The sequence below is a fragment of the Chlorocebus sabaeus genome, chromosome 22, assembly GCF_047675955.1.
Source record: "Chlorocebus sabaeus isolate Y175 chromosome 22, mChlSab1.0.hap1, whole genome shotgun sequence".
Taxonomy (NCBI): Eukaryota; Metazoa; Chordata; class Mammalia; order Primates; family Cercopithecidae; genus Chlorocebus; species Chlorocebus sabaeus.
In genome coordinates, this window is record NC_132925.1 from 31893933 (window position 1) to 31913446 (window position 19514).

The 19514-nt window shown below is 42.7% G+C and overlaps 1 protein-coding gene across 1 annotated transcript in view; it reads left to right on the forward strand.

The window, feature by feature from the left end:
- C22H3orf52 (chromosome 22 C3orf52 homolog) overlaps positions 1-19514 on the forward strand; it is a 32688-nt gene that overhangs the window by 8276 nt on the left and 4898 nt on the right. Inside the window, exons 3-5 of the mRNA XM_007985836.3 lie at positions 7887-8014; positions 15732-15802; positions 19153-19334. Coding sequence (XP_007984027.3) covers positions 7887-8014; positions 15732-15802; positions 19153-19334 — 381 coding nt within the window. The remainder of the gene's footprint in view (positions 1-7886; positions 8015-15731; positions 15803-19152; positions 19335-19514) is intronic.

The following is a 19514-nucleotide window of genomic DNA, read 5'->3' on the forward strand; positions in this document are numbered from 1 at the left end:
GGTGATGGTAGAGAGGGGCACGTCTGAGGCTGAGATACTCCCAAGCATGATCCAGCCTTCACGTGGGCATGGGTTGAGTCCAGCTCCCCGTTGCAAACCCAGTCATAGAATGAGATCAAGAAGGGGTAACTCCCTAGTCTCTCCAGAGGGAGTTCTCAGGAATTTTCTTCAGAAACTACATTTTCCATTTACCTCTTGTTTCCCCTTCTCCCAACCCCTTTATTTCCTGTCTTAGAGTTTTGTAGTTCCTGAAGGAATAGGAAAACTCTGATGACATCAGTCAACCTCCAGCACATGAGTTTCCTGTCCAGACACCATGTCTACTTCTTTACTTAGGGCATTGTTCAGGTGTGGTAGATGACTCTTTGAGGCTATAAGCTGGTGTTAAGGTAGGAAAAAGCTAATAAAGTGTGCTGTACCTCCTCCGTCATGCTGAGGACAATAGTTTTGGTGTGAGCATTGCCATACTTGCTATTCATGTCAATTCCAACATATGGGTGTTAAAAATGAGGTTTAGTAGCACAATCTTGTCCTGACATAACTAGTTGGTGCTATCCTGGGAGTTGATATTTGGATCCTGTTGGCATCTGGGGCCTATTGTAAAGGATGATTCAAGAGATCTAGATGGTTTAATATTCAGGAATCTAAAGCACAAGACCCAGGATCTTTCTTCCGTTCTCAAAAAGTCATCTAACTTCTTCACCTCACAAAGAGCAGTCTGCAAGAGGAAGGTATTTCACTGCCTTCCACAGTTTTTCTGGAGATGTAAAAGGTTATGGGATAATATTCAGGGAAGAATTTTTTTAACACTTGTAGTGCAAACTTTATTTTTAATTTAATTGTAAATTTGTGTTCTAACATGTCAATGCTGTAAGAGAGATTTTTTCAAACTACTTTTTAAATCAAGGAAATATTTTTATTTTACTTGGCATCTCAGCTCTTAGCTATTTGAGCCTGTGGGGAGAGTCATGTTAGACATGAGGGTGGGGGAGATGCAGTAGACAAAAATGGGTGGGGCAGGGGCTCCCTTCTGTGACAGTCCCAGCCTCACCTAGAGCAGCTCTGTAGGCATTTTTGGGGGATGATCTGCAATAATTGGCCACTTCCTAATTGCCAAGCCTATTAATATGAATCAGATATTTGTGGAACTTTCAAGTACTGTGTGGGAAACATTGTCTGGGGACAAAAACACTGTTGGGAGACTCAAGGGCTGTGCCTGTGGCTGTCTGGATTTACTGGGTGACTAAGGTTCCTCAGGAACTACATTTGCCATTCGTTGCCTGCTTACCCTTCTCTAGACCCCTTAATCTCCTGCCTCAAGGCTCTATAGTCTTCAGACTGAAGCTTGGAGGCAGAAGGGTTAACTGTTGTTCTTCCGTAGGCAGGACTTTGCAAAACTACCCAGAAAGGCTGGGGAAGCTGAGAGGCTAAAAAAAACCTGACAACTCCAGTTACTCAGACAGAAACATTTAACAGGGTTTTAGGAACAGAAGCCATGCCTTGGGCAGCAGCGAGAGGAGATGGTGCATTCCTGCACCATTACCCCAAAGGCCCAGGGCTTAAATACCATGGAAAAAGGGTATGCCTGCTTCAGAAGGGATGTGTTTTACAATTGCGTAAGGGCAGGATTTATGGCGTGTAGATAATGTCAAGGTTGTTTTGACCTGAGGGTGAGATTTATGGTAAGTATGTGCTGTTATACATGGAATGGTAGATGAAATAGAAATCTTAGAGGCATTTCCAGAGCTAGAAGTTAACACAGTGAAATCAGAAGTTAACACGGTGAAATAGTAACTAAGATGGAATTTCTTTAGCCTTCAAAACTGTGCAGCTGGGGTGGACATAAAATGGGGCAGTGAAAGCATCTCAGAACAGAAAGTTGGGGAGGGGACAATCGGGTACCTAGGGCAGGGTATCCAGGGCAAGGTATCCAGTGGGGAGTTGTATTTTGTCACTCAAATTAAGAATTGTCAGCATGTGGTGATAATAAAAGCAGACCAACTTGTAGTAGGTTTTACTATTGCTGCTCATTCTCTACAGACTGTGTAGCCTTTATTGCCTGTACATGGGGTGGGCTTGTTCACTGCTCTGCCCTTGTATGCCGTTGAAGAATGACAAATTCAGGATCATGGCTTAGCTTAAGGCACTGAGTAGGGGCTTTGTATGCACTAGGGAAAAGAGGCTACCCTTCCTCCAGACTCACAATTGACAGGGAAATTTTTTTAATGTCCATTTTTATGGGCGGAACCCGGGGAATTCTGTTATTTGAGACTCTATAGGGAAAAGGTATTAACGGATTCTTTCCTTCTCCATAAGGAATTATAAATTTCCTGATTTGAAAGGTGCAGAAACAAAAGCCTTCATCTTTTTCTCAAAGTCATTTTCTTTCTGGATAATTGGGAGAACCAGTTGAGTGTTCTCAAGGGTTCTCCTTTCTTCACTAATTCACACTAGTCATGGAGAGGTGAGACCCTGGATAACACTTTACTAATGAAGTTTTGGTTGGGGCAAAATATTTTAAATATTTCAAAAACAAAACTGTGACAAGTAGGTGGACGCTTAGAAACATGATTTAAATTGATAACATCCTGGAGACCCTTATGTGATATCCCCCAACATTATACCCTAGATTCTTGCCTGATCCTAATCTCTTAATTTACACACCTTTTATCAGTAGGAATGCTGTGGTACTGAGATATAAGCAACGACTTCCTAAGTGACATTGTGTTGAGTGGATTTGTTTGCCTTTCAGTTGTGAATAAGAGCTACATTTTATGATGTCACGTGGTTCTGGCAGACTGACAATTTTCACAGGGTAATGCTCCCTGGTATAGGGTGACTCATTGGAAGATCCTAGGCAGACAGCATTAACAAGCTATAAGCTGCCAAGGTCCTTTGGGGCAGGAACGTGAGAGCAGCGCTAGACCCAGTACCTTGAAATTTCTTTCAATTTTCACCTGTGTATCTTTTCTTCAAATTGCTGATGTTTCTCTACTTTACCAAGATGGACACCCTTACCTGTGGTCTCCATGTAATTCTTTCAGCTTCCTCTAACCCAGAGATCTTCAGATATCTCCTCCTTTCTCTAAGCATCCTCAGGTTCTTCTTAATTTATGCCTTGTGTTCCTTTATTGGAATGCTAATCATGTGGAAGTTATTTATATCCCACTGCTCAAGGTCATCACCAAAGTCCGATTGCAAAAATTCAAAAAGTTGCAACCTCAGGTATAAATGGGTTAACTCTTCAAATGCACAAGCATCCTCTCGCCTTCAAAGCAGTCTTCCATCAGGATTCTTGCTACTTCATTTAGATATGTGTTTTTTTCTCTCTCTTTTTTCACTTCCAGAAACAAAGGTCTGCATTTGAATCTTGCAGACTTCCAAACCTCTTGTATCTATTGGTTCCCAGTTTTTCTTCCCAAGATTACTAGCAATTGTCTGATCGTGGAAGCCAACATTTCTCTGTCTCCTGCCTTATTGTCAGCTTTTAGCTCTGGCAACTTCATTATACTCTTCTGAGTCTATAGAACTCCTGGACTTTAGGTTGATTTTGCTATTTTTACTCTTGGCCTCTGCATTGTGGGTTCATGAGGCTTCTCTTTAGCTTTCTGACTTTTCATATTCTTCATTATTTTCCTTGGTGAGCTCGTTCACTCCCAGGACAGCAGCCATGCCTCCAAGAAGGTGACTCCTAGATCTACATCTGTACAATTTTCCTGAGTTTTAGAGGTACTTTTGGCTAGAGATCTTTATCTAAAAATAACTGTCATCATCTCAGTTATCACACATGTGAAACTACCGTTTGTTTGTATGCTATTTTAGTCTGCCTGGGCTACTAAAACAGAATATCATAAACTAGGTAGCTTATACATAACAGAAATTTATTGCTCACAATTCTAAAGACTGGAAATCCAAGATCAAAGTGTCAGCACATTTGCTGTCTGGTGAGGGCACACTTTTTATTTTGTAGATTGTGCCTTCTAGCTATATATTCAATGGTATAAGGGGAAAGGCAGCTTTCTGGGGCCTCTTTTATAAGGGCAGTAATACCATTCATAAGTGCTCTCCCCTCATGATCTAATCACCTCCCAAAGACCCCACTGTCTAAGACCATCTGATATTGTTTGGATTTGTGTCCCTGCCCAAATCTCATGTTGAATGGGAAGAGGGGCCTGGTAGAAGGTGATTGGATCATGGGGGTGGATTTCCCCTTTGCTAGTCTCATGATAGTGTGTGAATTCTCATGAGATCTGATGGTTTAAAAGTGTGTGGCTCTTCCTTCTTTGCTCTTTCTCTGTCTCTCCTGCTCCCCCACGATAAGATATGCTTGTTTCCCCTGAGCCTTCTGCTATAATTGTAAGTTTCCTGAGGGCTCCCATCCTTGCTTCCTGTTAAGCCTGAAGAACTGTAAGACAATTAAACCTCTTTTCTTCATGAATTACGCAGTCTCAGGTAGTTCTTTATAGCAGTGTGAGAATGGACTAATACACGATCACGCTGGTGATTAGATTTCAACATATGCATTTTTCAGGGAGACACAAACATTCAGACCATAGCATATCCTTTATCACAATTTGCTCATCTTTTCCCCGTTCACTCACCCTTTATATAAGACCAAGTTTATTTTAGTTCTGCTACTATCCAGTTGTGTAACTTTAGGCAAACTTGTCAACCCCCTGGGCCTGTTTTCCCATTTATAAATGTAAAGATTTCGGAATCTGAGGCTATAAATATACTTGACCCTAATACATGCTAATTCATTGACCTGAACAAATTACGCATTTTCTCTAAGACTCAGTGTCTTCATTTAAAAATGAAAACAACAATATTTAACTCATTGGGTTGATGTGAGGATTATGTGAGGAAAATATATTCATAAAGTACATAGCAGAGTGTTTACACATCATACTTAATACAGTAGCTATTATTCTTCTTGTTCTTGGGCTTGATATCTTGGAAACCTTTTTGATTTCTTCTTTCCCATGTCTAGATAATGGCCAAATCTTACCAGTTATTCCTTGGTAGTGTCTTGATAGTAACTTTCCCACTTACTACAGGGCACCATGCAGGATACTTTATGCATGTTGGTTTTCATCTTTACTCTCACCTACATTGTAGGTGTTGATATTTCTGTTGGGGAAGCAGATTCAGAAATTTAAATGACTTGCTCAAGGTCATCTGGCTAACAAATTGCCAGCAGGAGTTCAGACTAAATCTGGCTACCTTTAAAGTCAGCTCTGTTTCCACTATCCTGGGCTTTCTCATTAATTTTTTCTTTTTGTTCCCACTGCTGTCAGTCAAATCAGTCTGTTCCAAACTTGTACCTGTTGGCCTCTCTGCCTCATTTCTCCTGGTTTCATTTTATCCCATCCATGACCACCCAATTAACCTCCGTTGAACACCGGCCTCTCCTTTCTTCGTGGGAGATGTTTAACAACACTTCATTACCCCTCGAAGGCATCTGGCATTTAAGGGCTCTCTGTCAAGCTTAATTTCTTATGTTCTAGCCAAAGAACTGTTTTCATGTTCCTTCAACATACAACACACGTTTTTGTGATTTTTTAAAAACATGTTTTTTCTACACGAATAAGTACAGCCCAGATTATCTCATTAGTGACATAAAAACTCTCCTGACTGGGTAAGCCTGTCGTTGTTATTATTGTTACTATTTTGACACACACAACTGTTTAGATAGGTCTTGGTACAGATTCATGATTTGGATGATACACATTAAATATGTGTCATTAGAGCTATTATGGGAGGCCTGTTTTCACACTTGGCATCTCTTCTCAGTGTCCTTGAGTTTAGCAGTTATTTGAATCTTGTATCTATCCTCTTGGCATCCCCTGTTGTTTTCAGAGGCATTGACATCTGTTATGGAAATCTACATGGTGGGTATAGAACTCAAAGATACCCATTGAAATATTATTTATAGAAGTAGAAAGCTGAAAATGATAAAAGTCATATTTAAGAAAATAGGTGAGCCTATTATGAAGCCGTTAAAATAATCTTTGCAAGGAATTTTAAGCACATGGGAAATGGCTTTTGATATGTTTACAACAAAACAATCAGGATAAGTAAGCAATAATAGCAGCAAACAACAAAAATCAGGATATGAATTACCTATTTGTTAAGACCTCAAATATATAATATCAAGTATAGGAGGAAAAAACCCTCTCGATTGCAAGATTATTAGTATTTTTTTCTTTGCTTTGTTACAATTTCCTGTACTTTGCAAGTTTTTTGCTATGAAGGCATAACTTAAAAAAAAAAATCATACAACATAATATCATGACTTATAGCAAGTAAGGACGCAGGGATAATTCCCTGTGTTCGGGGGTCCCAAGATCATTCCTAGATTCAACAATTTGCTAGGAGGATACGCAGGACTCAACATGCAGTCCTACTGATGACTGATGTATTACAGCAAAAGGGTACATTACATCAAATGATTAATTACAGCAAAATCCAGAGAAAACCAGGAGCAAGCTTTCAAGTGTCCTCTCTCAGTGGAGTTGCACCAGACTTGTTTAATTCCTCCAGCAATAGACTGTGACAACACATGTGAGATCTCATCTACTAGGGAAGCTTATTAGAGATTCAGTGCCTGGGGTTTTCACTGGCAGTTGGTCATATACATAGCCTTTGCTTACCATGCACCAAAAATCCAGACTCCCAGAAGGAAAGGAGATGTTAGCCACATTGTACAAACAGTTGAGGCACAGTGAGCCCCTCTCATCAGGGGAAAATCCAGGTTCTCTGGCGCCAGCCAGGACCAATTTTGAGGAGGCCTTTCTTATGCTAGCAATCCCAGGCCTGCTATATTAACTCTTTTCTGCACATTCCTTGCTCCTAATGCCTCACATTTCCAGATGTCCTCACAGAATAAGTAACAGGAATACCAGGAATCTTCCTCCTTTTTGCCTGACCTTCCATCACAAACACTGAATTTATTCCACTATGGTCTTAAAGTCTATGGCAATATAAGCACCTGCTTCCTCCCACCTATGCCTTTCTCAGGGCCGGAGAGGTGGTCTCCTGTGTGGGGCCAGCTGGTGAGGCTGGCGTGGAGCCAGGGGAGCATAATTAGCACACTAGTGCCTGCTTCTGGTGCCTGGATCCTCACTTTGTGATTTTCCTTTAGTTCCAACTACTTAAAAATCAATTAGATAGCAGTCATTAAACACAAGCAGCAACACGTAACTAATTTTCCCAGGAACGTAATTCCTGCACACCCTGGGGCTCTGAGTATAGTTTAGCTTCCCTTCTGCAAGCAGAGCATGTCAACATAGCTGTCCTGTGAGACACAGTCTAGAGCGATGACTTCATGCTCATCCTCTGTCTTCCTGGGGAGCTTCAAGACACGGACTCGCATGCTCATTTTCTAGTCCCATCTCTGTTGTTTGGGTTGATGATGTCACTTCTTCATGGTGGTCTTTGCCAGCACAGAACTGGGAGGTGAGTCAATGCAGTTGCTTGTTCCCACTTCCTGTCCTCCATCACTCATTGTTCATCCCCACCCACTACTGTCTCCCAGTACCTGCCTTGACACCTGTGTGCCTAGCTAAGCTGCAGGTTCAGTCTAATAAGGAAGTTCATATTCTTCCTACTCCCTCTGGCCCTTTCCCCAGTCTGTATTCATTGGAATCTGAGACCCCTTTGCCATAAAACAAACTTTTTATTTTGATGGAGGCAAATTCCTGTATTTTACTCAATTTTACTGAGTGGAGAAAGCATTTCTGCTTATACTTGCTTGCTGTGTTCAGCCTTTACCCTTGATGCTCATAGTTATGTTCAAGTATGGCAGTCAATGGAATAAATAAGTTTATTATTATATGCAGGTGTTTACTTTCGTTTTTCATTTCCACCTCCCCTACTCTCTTTAGTAACTTATGTTGATGAAGATGAAAATGAAATACTTGAATTATCATCAAATAAAACATTCTTGGTCATGCTAAAGATTCCAGAGGAGTGTGTTGCTGAAGAAGAATTGCCTCACCTGCTCACTGAAAAGGTAATTCCATCTTATGTACCTGCCTGAGGAGTTATTGACATTAGAATATGAGTTCTGCTAGAATAATTGGCATAGAGCTATAGAGTAAGTAGCTCCAATTTTGGATTCTTTGTCTGGATTTTAGCAGAAAATGCTGCTTATAAATATATTTTATGACCAAATACCACATGTTCTTACTTACAAGTGGGAGCTAAATGATGAGAACACATGGGCACGAAGAGAGGAACAGACATTGGGGTCTACTTAAGGGTGGAGGGTGGAAAGAGGTAGAAGAACAGAAAAAAAATAACTATTGGGTACTAGGTTTAGTACCTGGGTGACAAAATAAACTGTACAACAAACCACCGTGACACAAGTTTACCTGTATAGCAAACCTGCACGTGTATTCTCCTGAGCCTAGAATAAAACTTTGTTAAAATATAAGTAAATGTCTTTACTGTAGTGCAAAGCCAGAGGGAAGAGTCCTGGCCTCCAGCTACATAAATGCTGGAGGACACTGCTCTTTTTACTCCCTCAGGTCCTATATTGAATTCCACCTGTAGTATTCATTGAGGGTCTGCGATGTGCTAGACAACATGCCAAGTGCCAGGACCACATTGTCTGTGCCTTCAGTGGTCTCACAGTCCAAGTACAGGAAGTAACTAAAAAGATAGTTTTATAACAGTGTGATATGTTCTAGTGTGTTTTACAATGGCAAAGGAGGGGCATCTGAGCTACCTGAAGTGGAGATGAAGGCATGAAAGGCCTCTTAAGTGAAGTGATGCTCAGGATTAGTTTTGAAATGAGATAGGAATGTTCTAAATGAAAAAGCATGAGACATTGAAGGATCTGCATAGTATGTACTGTGGCCTTCCCATGCTTTGTGGTGACGGCTTGCAGAGATGAGGCTAAAAAAGAAGGCAGGGGTCAGGTCATGAAGGCTTTCCCACTCTTCGGTAAGGCACCAAAATATTTTCATCAGCAGATTGACACAGTTAGATTTTTCCTTTTAGCCTTTCTGTGTTTTGGTGGAGACCGCCAGGAGGAAGAGATCAGTTAGAAGGTGTTACAATAGTCCAGGTGAGAAACGAGGGAGGCTTGAACTAGGGCAGTGTCAGGAAAATAAGGAAGATTTGCATGAGATTTAAGAGGTATTCTCACTCAACAAGAGTCCGTGACTGATTGGGTGGTGGTGAGGAGAGCGTGACTCCAGGCTCTGATTGAGTGATTGGGCAGATGGATGGCGGTGTCAGTCATGGCGTGAGAAACCCAGGAGAATGAACCCTCTGTGGAAGATGGAAGCTCTGCAGCCAGGGTAGGAGGGTTGGGTGGAGCATCCCAATCATCCTGTCAAAGACAGGGTGGTTCACAGCCAGACTCAGAAATTTTGATAAGAAAATCTGGGCAAGAACAGCCTGGCCTTCATTAGATTCTTCTCTGCCATTGCTAGGTTGAGTGGAGTGAGTGCTATTTAACTTCCATTTGATTTGATTCCTACAAAAGTTCCTGAAGAGGCGATTCCATCTAGGTCACATCAGAGTCAGTTTCTGGGTACCCATACATGAGATGTAATTGCTTCTTTTATCACAGGAGTTTGTATCCTGTGATGATTACCCCAGGTTTCTCTTCCTCCTTCTCTTCATTTATGTCTTTAAATTTTTTTAAGTTGTTTAAATTTATTCATTTTATTTTTATTTTTTATTTCCATAGGTTTTGGGGGACCAGGTGGTATTTGGTTACGTGAATAAGTTCCATAGTGGTGATTTCTGAGATTCTGGTGCACCTATTACCTGAGTAGTGTACACTGTACCCAATTTGTAGTCTTTTATCCCTCATCCCCGCCACCCTTTCCTTCGAGTCCTGGAAGTCTCTTCATTTATGTCTTATCTTCAGCTCCCTTTTCTCCTTTCCTTCCACCTGCTTCCTGGGGCAAGTTGTTGAGTGAGAAGCTTCTTGCTGCTTTCCTCTTGGCTGCTTTTTTAATGGAGAGGTTTTGCATTTGCTGAGCAGAAATAAGACGAGTCAGCATCCATATGTGTCACCTGTTGCAGAGTAGACTGTCTATTTCAAAGGTGAATTGAAGGGGGGGTCCTGCCCCTCCACACCTGTGGGCGCTTCTCGTTAGGTGGAACGAGAGACTTGAGAAAAGAAATGAGACACAGAAACGAAGTATAGAGAAAGAAAAGGTGGGCCCAGGGGACCGGCGCTCAGAACACAGAGGACCCGCGCTGGCACCAGTCTCTGAGTTCCCTCAGTATTTATTGATCATTATCTTTACCATCTTAGAAAAGGGGAAGTGGAAGGACAATAGGATCATAGTAGGGAGAAGGTCAGCAGTAAGACATATAAATAAAGATCTCTGTGACATGAATAAGTTTAAGGAAAAGTGCTGTGCCTTGATATGCATATGTAAACATCTCCATAAACCTTTTTAGTGCACAAAGAGCAGCATTGCCGCTAGCAAGTCCCACCTTCAGCCCTAAGGTGGTTTTCTCCTATCTCAGTAAATAGAACATACAATCAGGTTTTACACCGAGGTGTTCCATTGCCCAGGGACAGGCAGGAGACAGATGCCTTTCTCTATCTCAACTGCCCAGAGGCCCTCTTTCCTCTTTTACTAATTCTCCTCAGCACAGACCCTTCACGGGTGTCAGGCTGGGGGATGATCAGGTCTTTCCCTTCCCACGAGGCCATATTTCAGACTATCACATGGGGAGAAACCTTGGACAACACCTCGCTTTCCTAGGCAGAGGTCCCTGTGACCTTTGGCAGTGTACTTGTCCCTGGGTACTTGAGATTAAGAGAATGGTGATGACTTTTAACAAGCATACTGCCTTCAGGCACTTGTTTAACAAAGCACACCCTGCACAGCCCTAAATCCATTAAACCTTGAGTCACCACAGCACATGTCTCTTGCAAGGACAGGGTTGGGGGTAGGGTTACAGATTAACAGCATCTCAAATACAGAACAAAATGGAGTCTCTTATGTCTACTTCTTTCTATATAGACACAGTAACAGTCTGATTTCTCTATCTTTTCCCCACATAAATGAATGTTCATTTTTCATCTTACAACCATATCTCTTGCACGGAGTCAGACACGAGGAAATTCTCCGGGTATTTTGGGCTCATCAGTAGGTAGTGGCAAAGGAACAGGGACTGACATTGATGCCTGCAGTGGTCCACAGATTTCTTTGAGCCAGTTTCTTCTCTGATAAATAGAAATCAGTGCACTTTCTCTGTTTAACTCAGGTGCAAATGAGATTACATAAAAATAACTTGAGAAACATTTTAAAAGAATTATATTGGGCCGGGCACGGTTGCTCATGCCTGTAATCCCAGCACTTTGGGAGGCTAAGGCGGGTAGATTACGAGATCAGGAGATTGAGACCATCCTGGCTAACACAGTGAAACCCCGGTTCTACTAAAACTACAAAAAATTAGCCAGGCGTGGTGGCGGGCACCTGTAGTCCCAGCTACTTGGGAGGCTGAGGCAGGAGAATGGCATGAACCCGGGAGGCGGAGCTTGCAGTGAGCCCAGATCACGCCATTGCACTCCAGCCTGGGCAACAGAGACTCGGTCTCAAAAAAAAAAAAAAAAAAAAAAAAAAAAAAAAAAAAAAAAAAAAGAATTATCTTATTTACACATGATCAAAGTAAGGCATAGTGAAGTGACAGATTCCTGCCCTTCATTCCCCAACCAAATATGCTCAGAAACAAAGCAATTAGCACCTAAAGGTATTCCTGTCTTTCTGTCAGGTCAATAACTCCTTTCTTCCATTAGGTCAACTTCCAGAAGTTTATGGATATGAAAGGTAAATGGAAGTGAGTATTTGTGGAGGAAAAACTGTTTTTTTCTCTATACCCACATTCAACGCAGAACACTTCTGTGGCCACATGTGTGTTTTTTTTCCACACCAACCAATTATCTGCCACCAGCTGTGTATCCTACAATCCAGTTCAATTCTGACATGATCTGCCTGGAGTTAGTGCAGACCCCACAGTTTAAGGGTTCAGCCCCACAAAACTTCCCTCACTTAACATGCCAGTTACAAGTCTAGGTTGTCACTTGTGCTTCTGACCAACCAGCTGCAAATCCGAGGTTTCCAAAACCCCCGCCTTGGGTTTGATCATTTGCTAGAATGGCTCACAGAGCTCAGGGAAGCATTACATTTATGGGTACACTGTAGAGAATAGAGCATATCAAAAGCCAGATGAAAAGGTACATAGGATGGACATGTGGGACGGAACGTGGGTGTCCATGTCCTTTCAAGTGTGCCACCCTCCCTGTAAATGTGGTCAGCCACCTGGGAGCTCTCCAAACTCTGTCTTTTAGGGACTTTTATGGAGATTTCATCACATAGGCATGATAGATTATTATGCATTATTATGCTGGAGAGAACTTGTTCTCCAGCCTCTCTCCCCTCCGGAGGATGGGGGTGGAGGTGGGGCCGAAAGCTTCAGATTTCTTCCTCTTCTTTTTTTTTTTTTTTCTCGAGACAGTTTTCACTATATTGCCTGGGCTGATATCAAGCTCCTGGCTTCAAGTGATTCTCCCTGCTAGTCTCCCGAGTAGCTGGGATTACAGGCGTGCAGCATCCCACTCCACCACACTGGCTGACAGTTCCAAGCTTCTAGCTGTGGCTTGGTCTTTCTGATGATCAGCTCCCATCCAGCAGCCCACCAAGAGTTGCCTCATCAGAAATAAAGACACTCCTATAACCCAGGAAACTGCAGGAGATTTAGGAGCAGGTCTGTGTCAGGAGCTGGGGTAAAGATCAAATGTTAGAGTACAAGATGTACCCGGCACCCCTGTCACTCAGGAAGTAACAAGGGTTTTAGGAATTCTGTGCCGGGAACTGGGGCAGAGACTAAACGTATATATGTTTTTATTATATCACAGTATTGGAACTTTATGCCCCTTTCCCTTGGCTTTTCTAAACACAGGCCCTGCCATGTTCATTGCCACAGTTTTTTCCTCTCAGGGTTGGGGCTGTTACTCTGCTTAAGCCAGCGTGTTAGTTACATGCGAACCAGCACACCCTGTGCAGGGGTTAGGAGTTAATGATGGCACCTCTCTTATTCTGGAAGCTGGTCTCTAATTAGCCACCGCATCAGACTCAGCTAATCAACTCGCTGAGCTCCTTGCTCAGTTTGCACCAAGCCCCATAGACATTGTGTGGGAGACGCCAGACTAAGGGTTGAGGAACCTCCCTATTTCACTTCTTTGGGCCCAAAGTGGACAGTGTGACTAACAGCTCCCCAAATATAAATATGTCCTAAGTACAGCAGAGGAGCATGATCAAAAAGAATCTTCAAGTGAACACAAAAAGTGATGTAGTCTACCACTCCATATGTTACCTTAAAATTTTAACTTAAAAATTTTGCTGAAAGCCCTTATGTGCAAAACACTGTGCTGGGCCCTAGAGATTAATAAAGGAAGGAAGGGAAGGAGGAAGCAGAGAAGACTGGAAGGAAGAATAGATATCACCCCTGCCATAGGAAGCTCAGTCCAAAAGGAAGAGAGAGACGTGAGTGCTTGACATTGGTGCTTGAAAAGATCCTCCTCTATGGCATCCTCATTCTCCTCCCCATCACAGCATTCCTGTGAAAGCTGCTTTCCTACTTCCTGAGTTTTTTAAATGGCTGTCAGCCTATCGGCAACATCCTGTGCTTTGGGACTTAAGAGCTGTACAACGACCCAGTCATTTTCTTCTTCAGGAGACAGTTTCCTTCGTTGTGTATATATCCATTTCATCTTCACTGGGTAGTGTGGTAAGATGGGAAGAAGCTGCTTTTTAGTGTTCATGACACGTAGGATTGAATGTTGGCTTCTCCATTTACTAGCAGAGTGACTTGGGACAGGTTTTCTTCATCTCATGGAATGGAGTGCTGTTTTATTTTCCAGTAAAAAGGGGAGACATGTTTTAATGCCTGTTATACCAGGTTTTTATAAAGATCACGACAATAATGACAAGATTAGAAGAGCAGAAATAGCAGGCACTCTCATCTTTTGTTCTTTCTTTGAGAGATAGGTTGTACATGTTGAATTAAATGGGAGTGTATTGTGGAAGTGCAGCGTCCTTGACATTCCATTCAGAGTGGAGGGGAAGCAAGGTGAGCTCTCCCTAGGGCACTGCTGTTTTTGTATGTTTGACTGCTTGTTATTGAATAAAGTAATAGGTCATTAAGCCATAATGGCGGTAGCTGGGGATGGCACATGTTCCTGAGTACTACTAGTTTAGGATTCAGACCTCTGAAACACAACTAGTCAATGCCTGGGAAAATATGTGTGTAACATAATATCACCAACTAGTATCCAGAATATAAAACTAACCACTTCAGCTAGATGAGAAAAAGATAGATAAGCCAAGGGAAAGAAAGGAAATGAGTGAGAAATTCAGAGATGAGAAGTCCCAGAGTTAATAAACATATGAAAAGATGTTCAACTTCACTAGTAAGTGAGGCGGTACAGATTAAAATAACGTGAAGTACTATTTTATACTCCTCAGAGTGGAAAAAATTTAAGTTTGGTAACACTAAGTGCTGGTTAGGATGTGGCAAATGGATATGTATACATTGCTGGGGGGGATGGGAAAGGGAGAGCAATTTTGTGAAGTTGGAGATGAACCTACCCTTGAACCCAACAATTCCTTTTCTTGGCATATGCCCATTGGAAACTCCTGTGTGCCCAAGAGGAGATGCACAGAGAAATTAAGGATGATTGCTTCAGCATAGGTTGTAATAGGGGGAAATTGGTAATAGTGCATGTGATCATCAGTAGAGGAATGGATAAGCTGGTATACTCATTTAAACGAATCTATGCAGGAGTTAGGTAAATGCCTTTTATTGAGATTTATTTTATGAATAAATCTTAAATGTAATTTTGGTGAAAAAAAGCAAGGTTTAGAAGATTTTGTAGAATATGGTGCCTTTTGTTTGAATAAAAACACAAATTATATTTTGTTATGATTACATAAATAAGTAGCAATTTGTTAAAATATGCAAGGAAAGGATGCATGCCAGCTTCAGAATGATGGTTAGTACTAAGGAAGAGAGAGAGGAGGAGCTGAATGGTATGTAGGGGTCATTTTAGCTTTATTTTGTTTCTTAAATTAAAGGGCCAAACCCAATATAGAAACTGTGAAGACACGAAAGCTAGGTAGTGGACACACGGGTGTCATTATTTTTTATGATGCTTGCAATGTTTCATGCATAAAATAAAGCCTCCATATTTTTTGCAATTCCCCTGTTTGTCTCTTTGTCCAGGGGATGTGCTAGACCCGTGACTTAGCATGGCTGTTTGTCTTTACGCTGAAGCTCTGGAGAAGGGAGAAAGAAGCCCTGGCTAAGCAATGTCCCAGGTGCTAAGTGGTCTGTGCTGCTGCTATCCAGCAGCCATTTTGGGGTCTTCTCTCCTTCCCATGGTCTGTGAGGTCTGTGTGGGCTCCAGCTGCTGACATTCTCACCACCAAGGCCACAGGGTGCCAGTGCAACTTCTGAGAGAAGCTGAGTCATTTGGTCCTTATAAATGTGGTTCTTTTGAAGTAGCGTTAACTTGAGTTTTGGTTTATGGTAGGCTCAAACCTTCCTATTTCTTGATCCAGAGCTTCCAGATAAGTTGATTCCAGTCTAGAATGGAATCTCCTCTGCCATAGAAGTAGTTTTGCTTTGTCAGGTGTTGTGTAATATAATCTGTCAGTAATGTGTGTGGTTTAATTTGCTTCTGTTTGTTTTAGCTCACTGATGTGTACAGTACATCGCCCTCTCTGAGTCGTTATTTTACTTCAGTTGAAATAGTGGACTTCAGGTAAGAGGGTGGAACATTACATTTCGCTCTCTTTCTCTGGAAAGAGATCCCCCCACCCCACCCTTCATCATTTACCTAGCAGGGCTTCCCAGAGCCTCAGAGCATGAAGGGAACCCATAATAGAATCACGGAAATCACAGAATGTCAGTGCTGGGAAGGTCTTTTACACCAACAGGCTTGACTCCCTTATTTCACAAATGAGAAAAAAGAAGACCAGATTAATGGTATGATTGGACCAGGGTCACACAGAATAGAGGAAAAACCAGTCCCAGGTAAACGATTCCTGTTTAACAATGAATGCTCAAATAAGCTAAGGGTGGAAGTAGAAATAGATCTCAGGTAATGCTGTGATATGAGTGATATAATCTATGTATAGGTGTATAGGCATTTGCTTCTGAGGAGCACAAGTAATACAGGAGTATATTCTCCTTGTTTAGTATTAAAGATGTAAAGAGGGGCCGGGTGTTGTGGCTTATGCCTGTAATCCCAGCACTTTGGGAGGCCAAGGGGGCCGGATCACTTGAGGTCAGGAGTTCAAGACTAGCCTGAACAACGTGGTGAAACCCTTCTACTAAGAATACAAAAATTAGCCAGGTATTGTGGTGGGTGCCTGTAATCCCAGGTACTCGGGAGGCTGAGGCAGGAGAATCTCTTGAATTCGGGAGGGGAGGTTGCAGTGAGCTGAGATTGCGTCACAGCACTCCAGCCTGAGTGACAGAGCCAGACTCTGTCAAAAAAAAAAAAAAGAAGAAGAAGAAGACATAAAGAGGTATGCACAGGAAAAGCCTACCTTCTGCCTCCTTTCTTCTCCACTGCCACTACCAATAACTAATGCCATTCCCTTCCATGGAGTGAATAGCTGTCAAGAGTTGAGTGTAATTACTTCTGTTCATGTATCTATTATAGGCACCACAGATACCACACACACACAGGATATACACACCCATATGTATTTTTTATTTTTTAAATTTCCTCCTCATCTTTAATGTTCTTGAGATGTAGGCATCAGGGTATATTTGTGTGAAGTCAGTTTATTATCCTTTTACATCATTGGGACTATTGGAGATAACTTAAAATTTACATCAAAGCTTCATTATCCATGATGCCTGAGATGTCTCTGGAATATGACCATCAAAAGTTGTATTATATTAAGAGTCCCCTTTCAAACTATAAGTTCTCCAAACCCTAATATTAGCAGACCTGGGAGGGGAGGCACATAAAGCAGGTGGTAGGTAGCACTATGGTGTGGGGCCAAACAGACCTGAAGTCTACAGATACATATGGTGCAGGCTGCCTTTGATCTCCTTCTTTAAAGACTCCCAACGGGTTGGGCATGGTGGCTCAGGCCTGTAATCCCAGACCTTTGGGAGGCCGAGGCAGGCAGATCACAAGGTCAGGAGATTGAGACCATCTTGGCCAACATAGTGAAACCCCGTTTCTACTAAAAATACAAAAATTAGCTGGGCATGATGGTGCATGCCTGTAACCCCAGCTACTCAGGAGGCTGAGGCAGGAGAATCGCTTGAACCAGGGAGTCAGAGGTTGCAGTGAGTTGAAATCGCACCACTGCACTCCAGCCTGTGACACAGAGAGACTCAAACAAAACAAAACAGACCCAATGTACATGATACTTATGGTGACATCTTCTCACTTTGTTTCAAGAAGTCCAGGCAGGGGTTCTAAAGTATTGAATTGAGGAAGAAAAGCCATTGCTTCCCAAAAGGTGCTGCTGCATATGGGTGGAAGGCGGCTGAATCCTCGGCACATGCATTTGTGTTTACAGGGGCATCGTGACCTCAGCCCTGGACTAGCCCAACTAGAACCTAGAAAAACGCCCTTTGGCTTATTGGCTGCTAGACTCACTCCAGTGGTGGGCAGCTGGGGGAAAGGCCCTGAAAATTGCTCTTTTCTCAGAATTCAGCCTTACATAAATTTACCCTGTGACCTGCCATGGGGGATTAGGGTGGGCTGGCCAGGCCAGGCTAGGTGGCCTGATTTTCCCATTCAGCTTCTGACCTCGTCTTCTGAAGGTCAGACTCTGGCCCTTTCCATTAGCCAGCCCAAGTCCTGCCCCTGGGAATGCAGGGTGGCTGACTGTGTAGGTGTTGATCCTCATTAGCGATAATTAGAGGGCAGAGCTCAGGGAACAAGTTATGACACCTGCAAACTAGGGTAGCTGGATTGCAGTTTGAAAGTGCATTTTTCGGCTTTCCTGTAGTGGCATCCTTGAAACTATGAGTTTCTTGAGAGTCCTGACTCTCCATTACTCATCTGATCTGCAGTATCTGGCACATCTCCCAGCCGTAGCAGAGTTTATAAACTCAATTGTCAGCCACCATGTAAGATCCAAGAATAGCGGCCTGTGTGACCTGTGGCCAGAAGAGGGAGCTCTTTGCCTGCCCTTAGCAGGGGCAGTGGCCTGATTCACACTAATGGGCCTGGTGCATCTGCAAAACTTCCCCAAGGTCATAGTCTCCGATGTGGCCTTCTGCTCGTTATTTTATTGCTGGTTCTTAATCTGGCCCATCTTGAACCAAAGTAATAGGATAACTATGAATAAACTAAATGTTGAAGTAGCATTTAAAGAGTAGCATTAGACACTAATTAATGGAGGGTAGCCCTTGATTATTTTTATTTTGGAAATAGGAAAAAATGTTCTAGGAAGATGAAAATTCCCTTTCCTTAGGTCTCATTACTGAGAGAGTTACAGGGCTTGGTTCTCTTGCCCTAGGGGCCTCTGGAAATGGGACAGAAAAGTTTCTCACTTTGGGGACAAACCAGGGAAGCCTGATTTGTTGCTGATACACAGGGTGGTCTCTGTCAACATTCAGAAGTTCTGGACCCAGTCGATGGTAGGAAGCTTTGGCTGTGCCTTAAACATTTTCATAGGTCAAATAAAGAACTGATTAAACTAAAGATCCCTGGCACACCTTTGTGGGGGCAATGCTGAGAACATGAAGAAGGAATGTGTGTGGAGAAAAGGGGAGGCTTTCCTGGCTTGCCTCGAGGGATGAAGGCTGGGGTTGGAACAGATGATGGGCGAAGCTTGGGATCTTCTCAGCATCTTGACCGGAGATGGGCTGCACCTCTCCCTCTGATGGCCTCTCCCAGTGGATTCCTAGAGGATGGGTACTAGGTGGAAGGAGGAGGTTAGGATCACCTCAACTTTTTGTGATGAATCTGTGGAAAAGGATTCTTACAGGACACTATGTTCTTCCAGGACAGACCATTCTTTGCTATTTTGTACTGGAAGAACATGCAAAACTTTAAAAAAAGTTATTGCTTAGGTTCATTTCTTGAGTTGTAGTGTGATGCTGTCTATGCTTTAATGTCTCTGGTTTGCCTTTCAGTGGTGAAAATGCCACAGTAACCTACCACCTGCAGTTTGGGGTTCCATCAGATGACGAAAATGTTATGAAGTATATGATGAGTGAGGAGTTGGTGCTGGGCGTTTTGCTACAGGATTTCCATGATGAGAACATACCTGGTTGTGAGAGTCTGGGGCTTGATCCAGCATCCCTCTTGCTCTCTGGTAAGTAGAGCAAGTAAAGAAGTCAGAGTTGTGGTGATAAACAGGTGAACCAGATTGGAGTCAGATTGGTTTGGTTCGATTTGGCAACTTTGGTGACTTGGTACTGTGTCAGACTCTTCATTTCTTCACTCGTCCCCTCAGCGCATGGTGTTGCTGTGAGGTGATGTTCCCCTCTCTGTG